The sequence below is a fragment of the Scyliorhinus torazame genome, chromosome 8 (assembly GCF_047496885.1).
Source record: "Scyliorhinus torazame isolate Kashiwa2021f chromosome 8, sScyTor2.1, whole genome shotgun sequence".
Taxonomy (NCBI): Eukaryota; Metazoa; Chordata; class Chondrichthyes; order Carcharhiniformes; family Scyliorhinidae; genus Scyliorhinus; species Scyliorhinus torazame.
In genome coordinates, this window is record NC_092714.1 from 267,752,763 (window position 1) to 267,772,472 (window position 19,710).

At 45.6% G+C, this 19,710-nt stretch overlaps 1 protein-coding gene across 3 annotated transcripts in view; it reads left to right on the forward strand.

The window, feature by feature from the left end:
• unm_sa1614 (un-named sa1614) overlaps window positions 1–19,710 on the forward strand; it is a 448,364-nt gene that overhangs the window by 194,452 nt on the left and 234,202 nt on the right. For all 3 annotated transcript variants that reach the window (XR_011948821.1, XM_072515283.1, XM_072515284.1), the window contains exons 6-7: window positions 831–960; window positions 6,545–6,630. Coding sequence is in view for 2 of the 3 variants with exons in the window: in XM_072515283.1 (XP_072371384.1) it covers window positions 831–960; window positions 6,545–6,630 (216 nt within the window). In the remaining variant the exon portion in view is untranslated. The remainder of the gene's footprint in view (window positions 1–830; window positions 961–6,544; window positions 6,631–19,710) is intronic.

The window sequence follows — 19,710 nt, forward strand, 5'->3', positions numbered from 1 at the left end:
ATCTGCACACCTTTGATCACTGGGGGGCAATTGTAGCGTGGCCAGTTCGCCTAACCTGTCCATGTTTGAACTGTGGGAGGTAACCAGAGGAAACCCCCAAGTCCGCCACCCAGTACCGCCATGAGTCAACCCCACATCTCCCCTGAGTCAACTCCCCCCCCCCCCCCAACTTCACCGGGTCTGCCCTGGGTCAATACCCCTCCCCTGACTAGGATCTTGGTATCTTGGAGTCAACCAACTGCCCTCCCTTGGTTAGTCCTCTGGTACCCAGGAGTCTCCTATCTCGGTACCCTGGAGCAACACCTTGGCACCCTTCCCATGTTACCCGGTACCTGACAGGGTGCGGGTGGGTTTGATTCTGGCACATGGGCCTGACGACGAGATACAAATATATTATAACGATGTTACCTGCATTGAACAGTTGGAGATGCGACCCACTCAGGGAAGGGACTGATCGGGGCAAGCTTCCACACCGATGTAAAACCCGACTTTGGCCTTAAGACCATAAGACATAGGAGCGGAAGTAAGGCCATTCGGCCCATCGAGTCCACTCCACCATTCAATCATGGCTGATTTCAACTCCATTTACCCGCTCTCTCTCCATAGCCCTTAATTCCTCGAGAAATCAAGAATTTATCAACTTCTGTCTTAAAGACAGGCCTTCTTGTGATATTTTCTGCTCCCATCGCCAAACCTGCCTGACATTAGTGGGAGTGGAAAATCCCGGCCATAAGAACTCCCTCATTCATATTTTTAATAATTCTAGTTGGAGAGAGCAAGTTGGCATGAAAGCGGTTGATGGTTGAATGCTTTCTCATTTTTTTCTGCAGTACTAAAATTGAAAAAGAGAAAAAAGAACTTGCAAAGCAATATGGAATGGTACGAATCGAGGTAACTGGAGGTGAAATAGCAGAGGAGATGGAAAAGGAACGGAGGATGTTTCAGCTGCAGATGTGTGAGGTATGTGGGAATGTTTGACTATTTAAATTCTTTCATGGAATGTGGAATCACTGGGTACGCCAGCATTTATTGTCCATCCGTAATCGCACTCGAGAAGGTGGTGGTCAACCAACTTCATGTGGATAAGTATAAACACATTTTAGGCTAAACTAAATAGGGAGGGAGTTTCAGGATTTTGACCCAATGACAGTAAAGGAACGATGATATGGTTCCAAGTCAAGATGGTGTTGATTGGAGGGGAACTTGTAGTTGGTGTTCCCATACATCTGATGCCCTTGTCCATCCAGGTAGTAGAGATCGCGGTTTTGGAATATGTTTTTGAAAGGGCCTTGATGAGTTGCTGCAGTGCATCTTGTAGATGGTACACACTGCTGCTACACTGTGTTTCGGTGGCGGAGAGAGTGAATGTTTATAGTGGTGGCAAACTGATGCAGTTATTTTGCCATCAAGTCTTTTTTGCATATTAATATCATTTTTAGCAAAATGCTGTTGATTTATTTATTATAATTTTAGAGTACCCAATTCATTTTTTTTTCCAATTAAGGGGCAATTTAGCATTGCCAATCCACCTACCCCGCACATCTTTGGTTGTGGGGGCGAAACCCACGCAAACACGGGGAGAATGTGCAAACTCCACACGGACAGTGACCCAGAGCCGGGATCGAACCTGGGACCTCAATGCCGTGAGGCAGCAATGCTAACCACTGCGCCACTGTGCTGCCCTAAAATGCTGTTGATTTATAATGTTGAGTTTTTTTGGTTCATTTTATACTCATCAAGTTGAAGAATTCATTGTTGGAAAATAGAATAATTTTCTACTTTTCATCCACTCGTGTTGCCAAAGCACTCTAAGGCAAAGTTTAGCATAGGAAAGCTGCAGAATAAACCTCCTTTTACTCTGCTTTAACTGCATGTTATAACTCTGAATGTCAGTGGAACACTCTCTTCTATATCAGTATGACAATTCTATTTTGTATCCCAGACATCTTGTCTTGTGTGATTGAGACTGAAGTATGGCCGGCAGCCATTAACTGGCTGCAATTGCTCAAACTCTATAATCAGGTACTTAAAGCCATCACAGTCAGAAACTTCCATCTCATCAGTCTGGATTGAATACATATTCTTTTTAAAAAAAACATTTTGAGTACCCAATTCATTTTTTTTCCAATTAAGGACAACTTTAGCGTGACCAATCCACCTAACCTGCACATCTTTGGGTTGTGGGGGCGAAACCCACTCAGACACGGGGAGAATATGCAAACTCCACACGGACAGTGATCCAGAGCCGGGATCGAACCTGGGACCTCGGCGCCGTGAGGCAGCAGTCCTAACCACTGCGCCACCGTGCTGCCCCTTGAATACATATTCAGATCCACCAAGTGAAAGGATACTAATGTCATATTCCTTTCCTCCATTGTGTAACATCATTGCCAAGGAGTAAGTGGATTGCAGAATAAATGGACAGAGAAGAGCTTCAGCTGATTGATCGTTGTGAGCCTCTAATGTCTGCTGGAAACGTGTGCAATCAAATGACTGAAAACTGCTTTGCATGGAAAAACAGAATTCTTTGTGCTGTTTTTCTGATAAACACTTAATAGTTGAGGTTGCTAACGTGTTTCCGTTGATGCAAATGGAACAACCACCAGTATCAAATAAAAATGAACTAAATGTCCACATAACCAATATAAAAGAGAAATTTGTTGATATAGTTCATTATCATACATTTTCGTATGATTTGACACTTCAGCGACCATAGAAACAATTTAAGCAAAGCCAAAATAAACAAATGTTATTTTCTGCATAAAATCTGAAAAGTATACAACTAATGTTTGATTTGTAGTGATTGTCCCTGTGTAGGTTCAGCAATGTCTATCATTCGGGAATTCTAATTGTGATGTTCCCCTATTGATGCTAGTTTGTGGGATGTGCATACATGATGTATAAATAGCACTGGTTGATGTCCATGCTTCAGAGAAAGTGACATTGAAACATCTGTACAGAAAGTCCACTATCTTCTTGATGTGCTTCTCTGGCTATAATGTTTAAGTTGGATATTGTCAAATATACTTTCTGAAACAGAACCATCATTTAAGCATTTGTAATTGGGGTTTGATTTACAGCAGAATCTGCCATTACTCATAGTGGTTTCAACTGACTGAAACACCACTCATCTGTAAGCAATTTTTCATGAAGAATCCCGCTTTGAGATTTGTCAGCTTTGCACTCAAAATATTGTCATATTGATCATACAATCCCTACAGTGCAGAAGGAGCCCTCTGAACCCTCTGAAAGAGCACCCTCTAGGCCCAAACCCCCACCCTATTCCTGTAACCTCACCTGGGGGCAATTTAGTGTAGCCAATCCACATAACCTGTACATCTTTGGACCGTGGGAGGAAACCAGAGCATCCAGAGGAAACCCACAGATGAACGGGAAGAATGCAAATTCCACATAGACAGTCACCCAAGGTCGGAATTGATAACGGGTCATTTTATCAGTTACAAAAAACTTCACAAGTCCCTATGATATTTGAATTATCCGCTGTGATGTATTGTGTTCTACAGTTCTTGGTTCAGATTAAAAATAGTTTCGCGAATAGTTCACATTCTCTGATTCATGGATTTATGGAACTGGTGTAGTTTTGGATATTGGCACAGAATGTTCTGGGAAAATAGCAGCGAGTTCACAACCCTGACTGATGTTAGAGGAAGAGATATGCTGTGAGGTGCGAATCGCCACAAATTGCTGGATGATTTTCACTTCTCTTTTGTTGGCTCCCTCACAAAAATGTGATCTCACTAGAAACCTCTACATGCGTTTAGAGAAATTGCTGGATTTGAGCCATAATTATGAATTTAACTCACCGGAGAAAAGGCTAGTACATCATGTCATAAGGAACCTTTGTATGACAATATCTATGTTTCTGCAATGCCACACAACCGAGGCCCAGAAAGGAAACAATTGAAACAGTGGAGTTTCACTCCTCAAAATTTATTAAATTTTACAATTTGGGGTTTTTCATACTTTTTCCTCTAATTGTCTCTCTCAGTCTGATTCTTTCTTTTCCTCAATTTATCTTTCTATGTCTAAATTGACTCTGATTCACTGTAGTTTCTTCTCCATTGTTGCTGTTTCTTTCTTTATCACTACATGTCATTGGTGTCATTGTTCACCAAGATCCCAGATGATGGCTATGCTGGTATCAGTTTGCATTTTCAGCAATTTTCAAACGGAAAGATGAGGGAAAGATCCAACCCAAAGAGCAATCTGTGAGGTGCCCCACTCCAGCAAATTGTAGCCCATTGTGTTGGTACAATATTACTCTTGTTTTTAAGACTTGCCACCAGCATCCACATCTACATTTTCCTGCTCCGTCTGCTGTCTGCAACACCTGCAACCTGCAATCTTCCTTGCTCAGCCAGTAATGCTAATTCCTCTATGCCACTAATGTGCTTTTATGCAGGAAATCTAATCGGTATTTGTGATGAAGGTGAAATAGTAGCTGTCCTGGTGAGTGCAATTTGAGTGTGCATAGTGCAGATATTGTTTGGGGCCGCTGGTAAATTCTGATTTGTAGCTATGCCAGAGGTCCAGGCATGTCTATAGGCCGAAGAAACAAATTAATGAAGCTGAAAAGGTGGCATTATTTCTTTACAATGTTAACATAATAATAGATATTTTGCACTCCCCTTCATATTTTGCCAGGGTCTCTCGAGATACTTTCCCGGCCGTGTTGCACTTGAAGGCAGCGCAGTGCGGCCTGTAGATGCCGGAACATCCTTCTGCTGAGATCTTCCCAGCTCGCCACACCTTGAACGATCTAACATGATCTAGCAAGACATCATGATCTGAATCCCACCCATTGAAGGCTGTATCACTATTTAGCAAACCTGCATATTAGAACAAGACAGCTGGTCTCACTCTAATATGCATTTTCCTGAGGTACCAAGGCGTTGGGATCTAACCCCTTTGCTTTGGAGATCTCGGACGAGCGCAGTTCAGTACTGGTCTCCAGAAACGGAGACCGGATGGAGCGGCACATGTAGGGATCTCCCAGGAGATCAGAGGCCCCCAGGTGCTTGCCCTCTGGGCAGGGTGGCACCCTGACACTCTTGGTGCATCTGGGCACCACCAGCTTGGCACTGCCAGCCTGTCAATGCCAAGGTGCCCAGGTGGTGCACCGCTCGGTCCCAGGCTAGCAGTGCCATGGTTGACATTTAACCTGCGCCAGGGATCGGTCCTGTGCGCTGGCTTGTGGAGGGCACCTGAGGACCCCCTCATCAGTGAGTTGGGGCTTTAGGGAGGTTTAGGGGTCATGTTGGGGGAGGTGGTCAAGAGATCAGGATGCCATTAAAAAATGGCGTCCCAATCTTTCCCTGCACTGTGGAGTTCTGGTGAGCGGAGCTCCTCAGTGCAGGAAAAGGGACTAAATACAGCTTTCATTTTTCATTTTTCGTTTTGTCGGGGAGTTCCCCGCTGAGGCTCCAAATCGAACCAGCATCCCGGTTTCTCGGTGCTGTGAGCGCTGGGAAACCCCAGCTAAACGTGCTAATTCCAGAACTCTGTTCCAATTCGGTTAGATCGCGTCCGCCATCTCAGCATGCTTGGTACCGTTTCAGAGCTGAACTTCTTTCCTCTACCCTTGATACTATTTTTTTGTTTCTCCATCTGTTTAAAATGTTCTGTTCTTCTGCCAGCTGACAGGGCATGCCAGGGTGCCAGGTTGGCACCAGCAGTGCCAGGGGGCCACCCTGCCCAGAGGGCAAGCACCTAGGGGGCTCCGATCCTCTTGGAGACCCCCATGAGTGCCATTCCATCTGGTCACCATTTGTGGAGATCAGCACTGAATAGCATTCACCCGGATCTCCTAGACAAGGGTGTTAGATCCCATCTCCCTGGGTAGATCGTGGGAATACATATTAGTATCACTCTAATATGCTGATTTGCCAAAAAGCGATCCGCCCACAATGGTCGGAATTCACATCGCAAGGTCACTTTGTGTTAGATCTTGTGAGGCGTGGAGAGCCGGGTAGATCCCGGAAGATGATCTCCCAGCATCTACCGGCCATGCCACCTTTTGGGCTTCATGCGACCAGAGATCGTGCCCTTGATTATTTATTGCTCGTGCCAACTATTGCTAACCTAGCCTTCCTTTCCTCTACCACCACATGCCATTTCTTTTCTTACTTTTGACATTCTGCACCAATTTGTCAACCTCATTACTGAAAGAGAATAATTGGTGTTATTGTTGGGATGAAATATCAAGTTTTCTTGGGTTTCTGCAATACTTAACTTGTGATTTGATTGTGGCTGCTACAATGTGATTTGGGCTTCTCACTTATGTTAACATAGTGGAAAATGTTGGGCAGAATATTTTCCCCCTTGAATAAAGTGTTTAAAATCTCAAAGTGCCCACCTGTTTGTCAATTGAATCTTTGAAGAGATTGCTTTTGTATCTGTTGAGTTCCTTTTGAAAAACCTGGCTTCTAAGAGTCCTAAATCACAGCCACTCAAATATCATACATTTTTTGAATAGAGTGAGGGGCGTATAATTTACCGCACAATTTTGTTTTTGTTTTTTTAGTATCTGATCAAAGTAAATGAGATAAAGACAAAGAAAGGAGTGGACTTGCTACAGAATCTCACCAAGTATTATCATGCGCAGTACATGTAAGAGTCCTCATTTTCTTTTATTTTCATGATTTTAACCATCTCAGAACTTTGCAGAAATTTAATGCGTAGTGTTTGGATGGAGCCTTGGGTGGCATACTTGGCTTTTTATTTATGGACCTGGGGAAATCCAGTCCTGACTGATGATGTGAAAGTCTCCTCTGTCTGATGATCGCAAGGATCCTACTGTGAAACAAGTTTTGTAAGTTTCAATCTCATTCCTAGTAGTATAGACCAACGTAACAACATTTTCTCTAATGCAGCTTCAATTGTCAGTGACGCTCAGGTAGGTCTAAGTGGGGGAAATTAATAAACGAATACTACACTGTGCAATTGGGGGGTAGCAATACCAGTTGCCATGTGAATTGGCCCAAAATATTAAGTCTTGAATGAGTGAGATGCCCCTGGAAGTATGAGTGCTGGCAGCTCATTTACATGATTGAAAAGGGGGCTGAGGCCCAATTCAATGTAAACCTGGGCTTTCATTTTTCAAACGTGTTGCCAGACCATAACCAATTTTTTATTCATTGTCTCGGCACTTAAGAAGGTGCTACAGGCTATCTCTTTGAATGTCCTGTTTGCACTTATGGTGCACCGACAGTGATGTTAGCCAGCAAACTCCAAATTTTTGATCCTGTCAGGCTGGTGTGCGACTTGGATGGGAATTTGGAGGTGGTAGTAATCATACAACATTGTAGCTCTTGTCTTTTTGGTATACATCACAGGATTGGAATGTGCTGTCAGTGCAATCTTGATGAGTAATGCTGAAAAAAGAGACATGCTGTTGAAGCTTTTTGTCTTGCACTTGTCAGGACAGATTTGCAAGTATACCAAATCTCAAAGGGAGTACAGTTTATGTTACATCAGAAATGGTTGCTGTCTGGTTGGGAAATGGACTCATTGGAGAATGTATCAGGGAGCAGTAAACTGCCAAGCTTTTGTTTAAATTTAGAACAGACAAATTGACTCTGATTTGTCAAGGTATGTGAATGAACCAGGGAATGGCTGTCCCATCAGCTTTTGTTTATTTGAAAAAGGTACAATGTATGGATGTGTTATTTCTGTTTGCAAAAGACTGGGCCCTGTGTGTGAATATATGTAGCTTCTAATACTTGTAAGTGAGCTGCACTGCAATCCTAACTGATAATCTTAAATTGGCTGATATCGAGATTGTGCTGAGAATTACACTAACAAAGTTAGTAAGAATATATCCAAGCCAATCTGAGTCGATTTGCATGTTTTGAATTTAAACACGAACTTGGCAGGATACTGTTCCCTGGTGCATTTTCCATGGCAAGGCCCATAACCAATCAGACTCCATTTGCCAAACTATCTGCACTGTCTTCTCATCCAATACAAATTGTTGTTCCTTTTGAGATTTGGTATTCTTGTAAATCTGTCTTGAGTACAAGATGAAAAGCTTCAACGGGATGTTTCTTTTTTAAGCAATGCTCAAGTTCTGTAATACCAAACGACAATAATCTTGATGATTTGCTGCACAGTATCCTTTAGATAGTGTGGCCACATACTGTAGTTTGGTCTAGTGAGACGAAAACCAAACAAGAAATGATACGAAAACCAAACAAGCCAGGACTACTCTGTCCTGGATGGTGTTAATCTTAAAGATTTTTGCAGCTGCATCCATCCAAACAGTAATAAGTATCTCATCACACTTCTGGCTTGCGTTTTGTAGATAATAGAGTCATAGATGTTTACAGCATGGAAACAGGCCCTTCGGCCCAGCTTATCCATGCTGCCCAGTTTCTATCACCTAGGCTGATCCCACTTGCCCGCATTTGGCCCATATCCCTCTATACCCACCCTGCCAATGTAACTGTTTAACTGTTTTTTAAAGGAAAAATTGTACCCACTGTCATAATATGCACTCATGCACACAATGAGGTAAAGACAGGAAATGACAGACACCCAGGTTAGAAAATCGACACACAAGACAGAACACAACCAATCACCAGACAGAACACTAGAGGGGGTTTTCCTACTATAAAACACACGCAGCATCAGCACTCCGCCTCTTTCCACTGGTGACAACTGTAGTGACAGTCAGGGTGTATATCTCATTTAGCACCTTCTACACGTGGCTCAGAGCTAGTCTGGTCTAGTTAGTTATAGTTAATACACTTAGAGTAGTAGAGTGTCAACCCACAGCAAGCTGTGTGCATTGTTACAGAAGTTCAATGAATCGTATCGAACCTTCGTGTAAGTTTGGTGTCTGCTTTCCAGTACAACTGCATCCAGTTGCAGTCCGTGTTACCCCAGGGTGAATAACACGAAATGATACCAGGAGTCTACTTCATCTAAGTAATTTACCTTGAATAATTCAGTGACGACCAGCAAGTGCCTTCCAGCGGCATGGAGAAGATCCAGGCCCCTCCAGAGCTACGGATCTCCGGCCATCTCGGCGCCAACTGGCAGGTCTTCAAGCAGAAGTTCAGTCTCTACATTGAGGCCTCGGGCCTCGAGGATGCATCCGATGCCAGAAAAATCGCGCTGCTCCTATCAACTGCGGGGGACCAAGCCATCCAAATCTTCAACTTGCTCACTTTTGCCAATGGCGAGGACAAAACCAAATTCAACACCGTTTTAGCCAAATTCGACAGTCACTGTGAAGTCGAAACGAACGAGAGCTTTGAGCGCTATGTCGTCCAGCAACGCCTTCAGGGTAAAGATGAACCTTTCCAATCCTTTCTAACTCATCTCCGTGTATTAGCGCAGTCCTGCAACTATGGTGACACGCTGATTCCCTCATCAGTGATCAGATAGTGTTTGGAGTCCACTCCGACGCCTTGCGGGAGCAGCTCCTAAAAATAAAATACATGACCCTGCCACTCGCAATCGAGATGTGTAAAGTGCATGAACAGGTGAAAAGTCGCTACTCCCGTCTTAAATCGGCAGAACAGGACCAACTTGCCTCCCACGAGGCAGAGAGTGTACAGGCCATCGCCCGGATGTAGCGCCATTTCACACGCTTTTCCTGGGGTCCCACGCATGTGCACCATGGATGGGAGAACAAAACGGCCGAAGACCACACTGCGCAGGTGCGAACTGCGGCTGACCGCACTGCGCATGTGTGATGACGCACGGAGCGTAATGACGTCAATGTCATGACGTGCCCGAACTGCGGCACCACCCACTTAAAGCAGCAATGCCCTGCAAGAGGCAGGCGATGTTTAAATTGTGGGAAGCCTGGAAATTATGCAGCCTTGTGCAGGTCTGCACCACCGGTCGTGGGCCAGCGATCCCATTTCCAACGCAAATGCGTTCGATGTGTGCAGCAAGGGCTGCTGGATCCTGATCCTGGCAGCACCACGGATCCAGAGGACGACTGCCTGGAGTCCCCATATCGTGTGGGCATCATTACTGCGTGTGACAAGGCCTCCTCAAATTCAGCAACACACCTATCTACCCTCAACGTGGATTCTGCGGATGAATGGCGTGCTGTCGTACACGTTAACCAATGCAGCATCCGGTTCAAGCTGGACACTGGTGCTTCAGCCAATCTCATATCTCAAGCAGATCTTGACCGCATCAAAGGGCAACCAAAAATTCTTCCGCCGGCCTGCCAGATTCTTGATTATAATGTCAATGCCAACACTGCGTTATGGGCTTGTCATATGCATATCTCCAACAAGACCACCAATGCCACACTGCGATTCAAAATCATCAAGCCTGACAAGGCTTCCCTGCTTGGTGCCCATGCATGCAAGCTACTCAATCTCGTGCAGTGAGAACATGCCATGTCCTCTGCCAATGTGGATCTTCAGGCTGACATTGACAAAATCCTGTCACAATACCCGGATGTGTTCAGTGGGATTGGTACGCTGCCGTACTGCTACAAAATCTTACTCAGGCCTGATGCCATGCCTGTGATCCATGCTCCACGCCGGCTCCTCTGAAGGAATGTTTAAAGGCGCAACTGCAGGAGCTCCAAGACCTGGGTATAATCTCTAAAGTGACGGAACCGACTGACTGGGTCAGCTTGATGGTCTGCGTGAAGAAGCCCTCAGGAGAGTTGCGCAGATGTATAGATCCCAAAGATCTTAACCGGAACATAATGAGGGAACACTACTTGATCCCGAAGCGGGATGTGGTAACCAGTGAGATGGCACACGCCAAATTCTTCACAAAACTAGATGCGTTACGTGGTTTCTGGAAGTTCAATAAATCGTATTGAACCAACGTCTAAGTTTGGCATCTGCTTTCCAGGACAACTGCATTCAGTTGCAGTCCATGTTACCCCAGGGTGAATAACACGACACCCACCTCTACCACTGCCTCTGGCAGCTCGTTCCAGATGCTCACCACCTTCTGTGTGGAAAAATGTTCCCTCTGGTTCCTTTTGTATCTCTCCCCTATCACTGTAAACCTATGTCCTCTGGTTCTAGACTCCTCTACTTTTGGGAAAAGATGTTGACTATCTACCTTATCTATGCTCCTCATTATTTTATAGACCTCTATTAGAGCACCCCTAAGCCACCTACACTCCAGGGAAAAAGGTCCAAGCCTATCCAGCCTCTCCTTATAACTCAGACAATCAAGTTCTGGTAGCATCCTCGTAAATCTCTTCTGAACTTTTTCTAGTTGAACAATATCCTTCCTATAATAGGGTGACCAGAACTGAACACATCCATGTGTGGTCTTAACAATATCTTGCACAACTTCAACAAGAAGTCCCAACTCCTGTATTTAATTTTATGACAATAAAACCTAGCATGCTGAATGCCTTCTTCACCACCCTGTCCACCTCCGACTCCACCTTCAAGGAGCTATGAACCTGTACCCCTGGATCTCTTTGTTCTGTGACTGTCCCCAACTCCCTACCATTAACTGAGTAGGTCGTGCCCTGATTTGATCTACCAAAATGCATCACCTCACATTTATCCAAATTAAACTCCATCTACCATTCATCGGCCCAATTGGTCAAGATCCTGTTACAATCTTACATAACCTTCTTCACTAGCCACTATGCCACCAATCTTGGTATTATCTGCAAACTTACTAACCATGCCTCTTACATTCTCATCAAAATCATTAATATATATAACAAATAACAGTGGACCAGCACCGATCCCTGAGGCACACCGCTGGTCACAGGCCTCCAGTTTGAAATTTGAAAAACAACCCTCCACAACCACCCTTTGGCTTCGGACGCCAAGCCAATTTTGTGTCCAATTGGCTACCTCATCCTGGATTTCGTGAGATTTAACCTTTTGCAACAACCTACCATGAGGTACCTAATGAAGTAGCTTTAAATGTTAGAAAGTCAGGAAGTGAGACAATGTTTGTAGAGTAACCTTTGTGCTGATATTATATCCATGTTGTTGATATAACTAGACATGTTAGCTCCCAGGATGTTAATAGTAGGAGGCAAGACACTGACAGTGCTATTCAAGGCTAGATGAAGATGTTTGGACTTATTTTTAATTGGAGATGGTCCTTACCAGTATAAGGGAGTTTGGCACAGCAAGAGTGAGTGTGGGACTGGAGCACAGTATCGCCCACGTTGTGATCTAGAGGTCACATGATGGTAGACTTTATGTGTAGAGTGTCTGAGAGAACAAAGAAAAGTACAGCACAGGAACAGGCCCTTCGGCCTTCCAAGACTGTGCCGACCATGCTGCCCGCCTAAACTTAAATCTTCTACACTTCCTGGGTCCGTATCCCTCTATTCCCATCCTATTCATGTATTTGTCAAGATGCCCCTTAAATGTCACTATCGTCCCTGCTTCCACCACCTCCTCCGGCAGCGAGTCCCAGGCACCCACTACTCTGTGTGAAAAATTTGCCTCGTACATCTCCTATAAACCTTGCCCCTTGCACCTTAAACCTATGCCTCCTAGTAATTGGCCCCTCTACCCTGGGAAAAAGCCTCTGGTTATCCACTCTGCATATGCCCTCATAATTTTGTAGACCTCTAACAGGTCGCCCCTCAACCTCCCTCGTTCCAGTGAGAACAAACCGAGTTTATTCAACCGCTCCTCATAGCTAATGCCCTCCATACCAGGCAACATCCTGGTAAATCTCTTCTGCACCCCTCTAAAGCATCCACATTCCTCTGGTACTGTGGTGACCAGAATTGAACACTATACTCCAAGTGTGGCCTAACTAACGTTCGATAAAGCTGCAACATGACTTGTCAATTCTTATACTCAGTGCCCCGGCCAAAGAACGCAAGCATGCCGTATGCCTTCTTGACTACCTTCTCCACCTGTGTTGCCCCTTTCAGTGACCTGTGGATCTGTACACCAAGATCTCTCTGACTGTCAAGAAGTAGGCATGAGAATATCAACTAGATAGGGCTATACCTTGGAGATATGTATATAGTTGTGTATTAACACTAAACAGTTTGTGTTCAACCACAAAAGACTCCAGACCTCTTAGTGAGACACCAAACAAACTCACAAACACTTAACCGGCTATTATGCGGCACAAGTGTTATCTGTAGCCCAGGATGTTGTCAAGGCCTGTATGACAGCATCTTTATTGGGCGAATAGAGCCGAATACTTCACAATTTTTAACAAAGAGACTGTGATGAATGGGAAGTAATTGATAAATTGTTTCCAGCAGAACCCAAGTATCATCGAGGAGGTTATGGATGGCCTTGTGGATGTTACCTTCCTTCTCTTGGTTAGCTAATGAAATTCATACACAAGATTTGTACTTACCATCTTCTTTTTCCAAGTAAAGCTAAAGACAGGAATTATGCCAGTTACTCGGAAAGCAAAGCAACACTGCAAAATTACCTCTTGGACCAGGTTTTACTGAGTTACTGAATTATTAATAGTGTTATGTTAGGTCTTCAAGATTAGCATGAGGAATACAACATGTAGTACTGGCCTCAACTGAATGGTGAAAAATGTTGCTCGAAAAAAATCTAAAAGTTGTAGCCTCTTTTTGTGAGGGCCACGAAGAATCCAGCACGAGTTTTAAGGATACAAAGTAAAAACATTTATTTACAATAACATATATATATAACAGCAGCAGCAACTTCCCTTGCTGCACACTCCTTCCTGTTGGTTCCTAAACTGGCCAGCTTTATTTATACTAGGAGTTTACTAATGGTTTCTCCGCCCCCCTCATTGGGGAAGCTCATACTCCCACAGGATTGTGGGATTGTCATTAGTCCCCAGCCAATGGTAAGTAGGCAGGTTATAACATCCCTCCCCCCCGAAGTCCAAGGAATCCAACGAAGACCCTGGTGAAGGAGGGCGTCGGACTCGTTTTGCCGCAGGCCGGACACCATTTGCACGCGGCGCTGGATCAGGCGGCGTGTAACGAGACGGAGACCGGCGCTTCCGTGATGAATGGCGCAACGGTTGTACATCCACGGCCCGTGGACCCGAGGATTCCCCCTCAAATGCATCCTGTGTCTCCATCTCGGAGTCAGAGTCTGCTGCCTCCGTCATGTCAGCGTCTCTATCTCCATTCGGTTCTGTAACGACCTGCGCAGGCTTCGAGTGAGGCACCAGTGGAAGATTGTGAGGACTACCTTCCCTTGTCTTTGGTCTCTGCGGCTGTAGAAATGAGCTCCGGGGGCGGGGAATCTTTTGAGGGGATAGTCTTCTGGACCGAACGTGGTCTACATGTTTGTGCTGGAGACGACCCTGGGCTTGCACCTGGTAAGATATAGGGCCCGTTTGGCGAAAGATTACGCCAGGAACCCACTGGGCACCACCAGCAAAATTCCGAACGAACACTGGGTCACCGGGCGCAAACTGCCGAATCGGCCGATGCCGAGAAAATCCCTGTCCTTGCCGTTCTTGTGTGCGGCGTACTTTTGCGCCAATGTCCGGGAAAACCATACTAAGGCGGGTGCGAAGTCTCCGGCCCATTGGGAGTTCTGCGGGAGCTACCCCAGTCACTGCATGGGGGGTGGTCCTATACGTAAACAAAAAGCGAGCCAGTCTCGTGTCCATTGATCCGGAAGACTGCTTCTTTAGGCCTCTTTTGAATGTCTGCACTGTGCGCTCTGCCAACCCATTTGAAGCCGGGTGGTAAGGGGCAGTGCGGATATGGCGTATGCCGTTCATCTTCGTGAACCTCGCAAACTCCTCACTCGTGAATGGAGTGCCGTTATCCGTGACCAGCACCTTGGGGAGGCCATGCATACTAAACGACAAACGCATCTTTTCAATTGTTGCGCAGAACGTTGTCCCCTGCATCTTATGCACCTCTAGCCACTTAGACTGGGCGTCAATTAATAGAAGGAACATGGATCCTTGAAAAGGGCCTGCGAAATCTCCATGCAAGCATGCCCAAGGCCGCCCTGGCCATTCCCAGTGATGTAGGGGCGCGGCCGGCGGAAGCTTCTGATGCTCCTGGCAAATGGAGCAGTTTTGGGCCACCTTCTCAATGTCGGTGTCGAGGCCTGACCACCAGACATAACTCCGGGCCAACATTTTCATTTTGGTCACACCTGGATCCCCATTGTGCAAGTCTGTTAGTATCAGCTCCTGGCCTTTTTCCGGGACAATCACACGCGTCCCCCACAAGAGGATGCCGTCTTCCACGCTGAATTCTGACAGCTTGGAGGAAAATGCCCGCAACTCGCCTGGGATCTGTCTATGCTGCCCACCATACAGGACTATGTGCCGAACCTTTGACAGGACTGGCTCCGTCTGGGTCCACTCACGGATCTGTGATGCCGTGACAGGCAAGGTGTCCATAACATTTAGGGTTGCAACCACCTCACCGGTCGTGGGGGTCGACATGGGGCCGGGCGATAAAGGCAATCGGCACAGTGCGTCGGCATTTGCTATCTGCGTACCTGGTTTGTGCTCCAGAGAATACTCGTATGCAGCAAGCAACAAAGCCCAGCGCTGGATCCATGCGGAAGCAATGGGCGGTATTGGCTTATCCTCTCTGAAAAGTCCCAGCAGAGGCTTATGATCAGTCACGATAGTGAAATGGCGGCCATACACGTACTGGTGGAAGCGTTTCACAGCAAAAACCACTGCCTAGCCCTCCTTCTCGATCTGCGTGTACTTTTTCTCCGCTGCAGTCAATGTGCGGGAGGCGAAAGCTATCGGTCGCTCGGCCCCGTTCTCCATCTTGTGGGACAGGACGGCCCCAATACCATACGGGGATGCATCACATGTGACGAGCAAAGGCTTTCCAGGATCACAGTGGGTTAGTAACCCAGACGACGACAGTTGTTCCTTTACCCGCCGGAAAGCGGTTTCTTGCGGCTGACCCCAAACCCAGGTGTGATTTTTCTTTAGCAGAAGGTGCAAAGGGGCCAGCGTAGTTGCCAGATTGGGGAGGAACTTCCCGTAATAGTTTACGAGACCGAGAAAAGAACGAAGATGCGAAGTGTCAGTCGGGGCGGGGGCCTGTTGAATTGCACGCACCTTCTCTGCGACGGGGTGCAAACCTTCGCAGTCCACCCGATAACCTAGGTAGACTACTTCCTTTGCCTGAAATACGCACTTTGTGCAACGTAAACGGACTCCGAAAGGCGTCTAAGGACAGCCACCAGATTTTCCAAATGTTCCTGCTCCGACGTCCCTGTAATCAAAACGTCATCCAAGTAGACAGCAACATGTGGTAAACCTCTCAAAATGCCCTCCATAACACGTTGAAAAATAGCGCAGGCAGAGGATACTCCAAAGGGCAACCGTGTATATTCATACAGGCCCCGGTGTGTATTGATCGTTACATATGGTGGGGAGGCAAGGTCCAGCTCCAACTGCAGGTAGCGTGACTCATATCTAATTTTGTGAACGAGAGTCCACCTGCAAGCTTCGCGTAGAGATCCTCTATGCGAGGCATTGGATATCGGTCGAGTCGGGAAACCGTATTCACTGTAAGCTTATAGTCGCCACACAAGCGAACTGTGGCATCTGGCTTCATTACAGGTACAATTGGTGCTGCCCAGTCAGCAAAACGGACGGGCCTGATAATACCCAAACTCTCCAAACGAGTGAGCTCCCCTTCTACCTTCTCGAGCAAGGTGTAAGGCACCGGGCGCGCCCGGAAATAGTGCGGCGTGGCTCCTGGTTCGACTTGGATACATAAGAACATAAGAACTAGGAGCAGGAGTAGGCCATCTGGCCCCTCGAGCCTGCTCCACCATTCAATGAGATCATGGCTGATCTTTTGTGGACTCAGCTCCACTTTCCGGCCCGAACACCATAACCCTTAATCCCTTTATTCTTCAAAAAACTATCTATCTTTATCTTAAAAACATTTAAAGAAGGAGCCTCTACTGCTTCACTGGGCAAGGAATTCCATAGATTCACAACCCTTTGGGTGAAGAAGTTCCTCCTAAACTCAGTCCTAAATCTACTTCCCCTTATTTTGAGGCTATGCCCCCTAGTTCTGCTTTCACCCGCCAGTGGAAACAACCTGCCCGCATCTATCCTATCTATTCCCTTCATAATCTTATATGTTTCTATTAGATCCCCTCTCATCCTTCTAAATTCCAACGAGTACAGTCCCAGTCTACTCAACCTCTCCTCGTAATCCAACCCCTTCTGCTCTGGGATTAACCTAGTGAATCTCCTCTGCACACCCTCCAGTGCCAGTACGTCCTTTCTCAAGTAAGGAGACCAAAACTGAACACAATACTCCAGGTGTGGCCTCACTAACACCTTATACAATTGCAGAAGAACCTCCCTAGTCTTAAACTCCATTCCTCTAGCAATGAAGGACAAAATTCCATTTGCCTTCTTAATCACCTGTTGCACCTGAAAACCAACTTTTTGCGACTCATGCACTAGCACACCCAGGTCTCTCTGCACAGCAGCATGTTTTAATATTTTATCATTTAAATAATAATCCCTTTTGCTGTTATTCCTACCTCACATTTGTCAACATTGTATTCCATCTGCCAGACCCTAGCCCATTCACTTAGCCTATCCAAATCCCTCTGCAGACTTCCAGTATCCTCTGCACTTTTTGCTTTATCACTTATCTTAGTGTCGTCTGCAAACTTGGACACATAGCCCTTGGTCCCCAACTCCAATCATCTATGTAAATTGTGAACAGTTGTGGGCCCAACACTGATCCCTGAGGGACACCACTAGCTACTGATTGCCAACCAGAGAAACACCCATTAATCCCCACTCTTTGCTTTCTATTAATTAACCAATCCTCTATCCATGCTACTGCTTTCCCCTTAATGCCATGCATCTTTATCTTATGCAGTAACCTTTTGTGTGGCACCTTGTCAAAGGCTTTCTGGAAATCCAGATATACCACATCCATTGGCTCCCCGTTATCTACCGCACTGTTAATGTCCTCAAAAAATTCCACTAAATTAGTTAGGCACGACCTGCCCTTTCTGAACCCATGCTGCGTCTGTCCAATGGGACAATTTCCATCCAGATGCCTCGCTATTTCTTCCTTGATGATAGATTCCAGCATCTTCTCTACGAGCGAAGTTAAGCCCACTGGCCTATAATTACCCGCTTTCTGCCTACCTCCTTTTTTAAACAGTGGTGTCACGTTTGCTGATTGCCAATCTGCCGGGACCACCCCAGAGTCTAGTGAATTTTGGTAAATTATCACCAGTGCATTTGCAATTTCCCTAGCCATCTCTTTTAGCACTCTGGGATGCATTCCATCAGGTCCAGGAGACTTGTCTACCTTTAGCCCCATTAGCTTGCCCATCACTACCTCCTTGGTGATAACAATCCTCTCCAGGTCCTCACCTGTCATAGCCTCATTTCCATCAGTCACTGGCATGTTATTTGTGTCTTCCACTGTGAAGACCGACCCAAAAAACCTGTTCAGTTCCTCAGCCATTTCCTCATCTCCCATTACTAAATCTCCCTTCTCATCCTCTAAAGGACCAATATTTACCTTAGCCACTCTTTTTTGCTTTATGCATTTGCAGAAACTTTTACTATCTGTTTTTATATTCTGAGCAAGTTTACTCTCATAATCTATCTTACTCTTCTTTATAGCTTTTTTAGTCGCTTTCTGTTGCCCCCTAAAGATTTCCCAGTCCTCTAGTCTCCCACTGATCTTTGCTACTTTGTATGTTTTTTCCTTCAATTTGATACTCTCCCTTATTTCCTTAGATATCCACGGTCGATTTTCCCTCTTTTTACCGCCCTTCCTTTTTGTTGGTATAAACCTTTGCTGAGCACTGTGAAAAATCACTTGGAAGGTTCTCCACTGTTTCTCAACTGTTTCACTATAAAGTCTTTGCTCCCAGTCTACCTTAGCTAGTTCTTCTCTCATCCCATTGTAATCGCCTTTATTTAAGCACAAAACTCTAGTGCTTGATTTTACCCTCTCACCCTCCATCTGTATTTTAAATTCCACCATATTGTGATCGCTCCTTCCGAGAGGATCCCTAACTATGAGATCCTGAATCAATCCTGTCTCATTACACAGGACCAGATCTAGGACCGCTTGTTCCCTCGTAGGTTCCATTACATACTGTTCTAGGAAACTATCGCGGATACATTCTATAAACTCCTCCTCAAGGCTGCCTTGACCGACCTGGTTAAACCAATCAACATGTAGATTAAAATCCCCCATGATAACTGCTGTACCATTTCTACATGCATCTGTTATTTCTTTGTTTATTGCCTGCCCCACCATAATGTTACTATTTGGTGGCCTATAGATTACTCCTATCAGTGACTTTTTCGCCTTACTATTCCTGATTTCCACCCAAATGGATTCAACCTTATCCTCCATAGCACCGATGTCATCCCTTACTGTTGCCCGGATGTCATACTTAAATAACAGAGCTACACCACCTCCCTTACCATCCACTCTGTCCTTCCGAAAGGTTTGATACTCTCGGATATTTAACTCCCAGTCGTGACCATCCTTTAACCATGTTTCAGTAATGGCCACTAAATCATAGTCATTCACGATGATTTGCGCCATCAACTCATTTACCTTATTCCGAATACTACGAGCATTCAGGTAAAGTACAATTATGTTGGCTTTTTTACCTCTATTCTGAATCTTAACACCTCGATCAGTAACCTCTCCTAAGTTATATTTCCTTTTAACCTTTCTCCTAAGTTTCCTTGTCGTCGAACCTGATAGAGTTTTTCGAGGAGGTCACTAAGATGATTGATGCAGGTAGGGCAGTG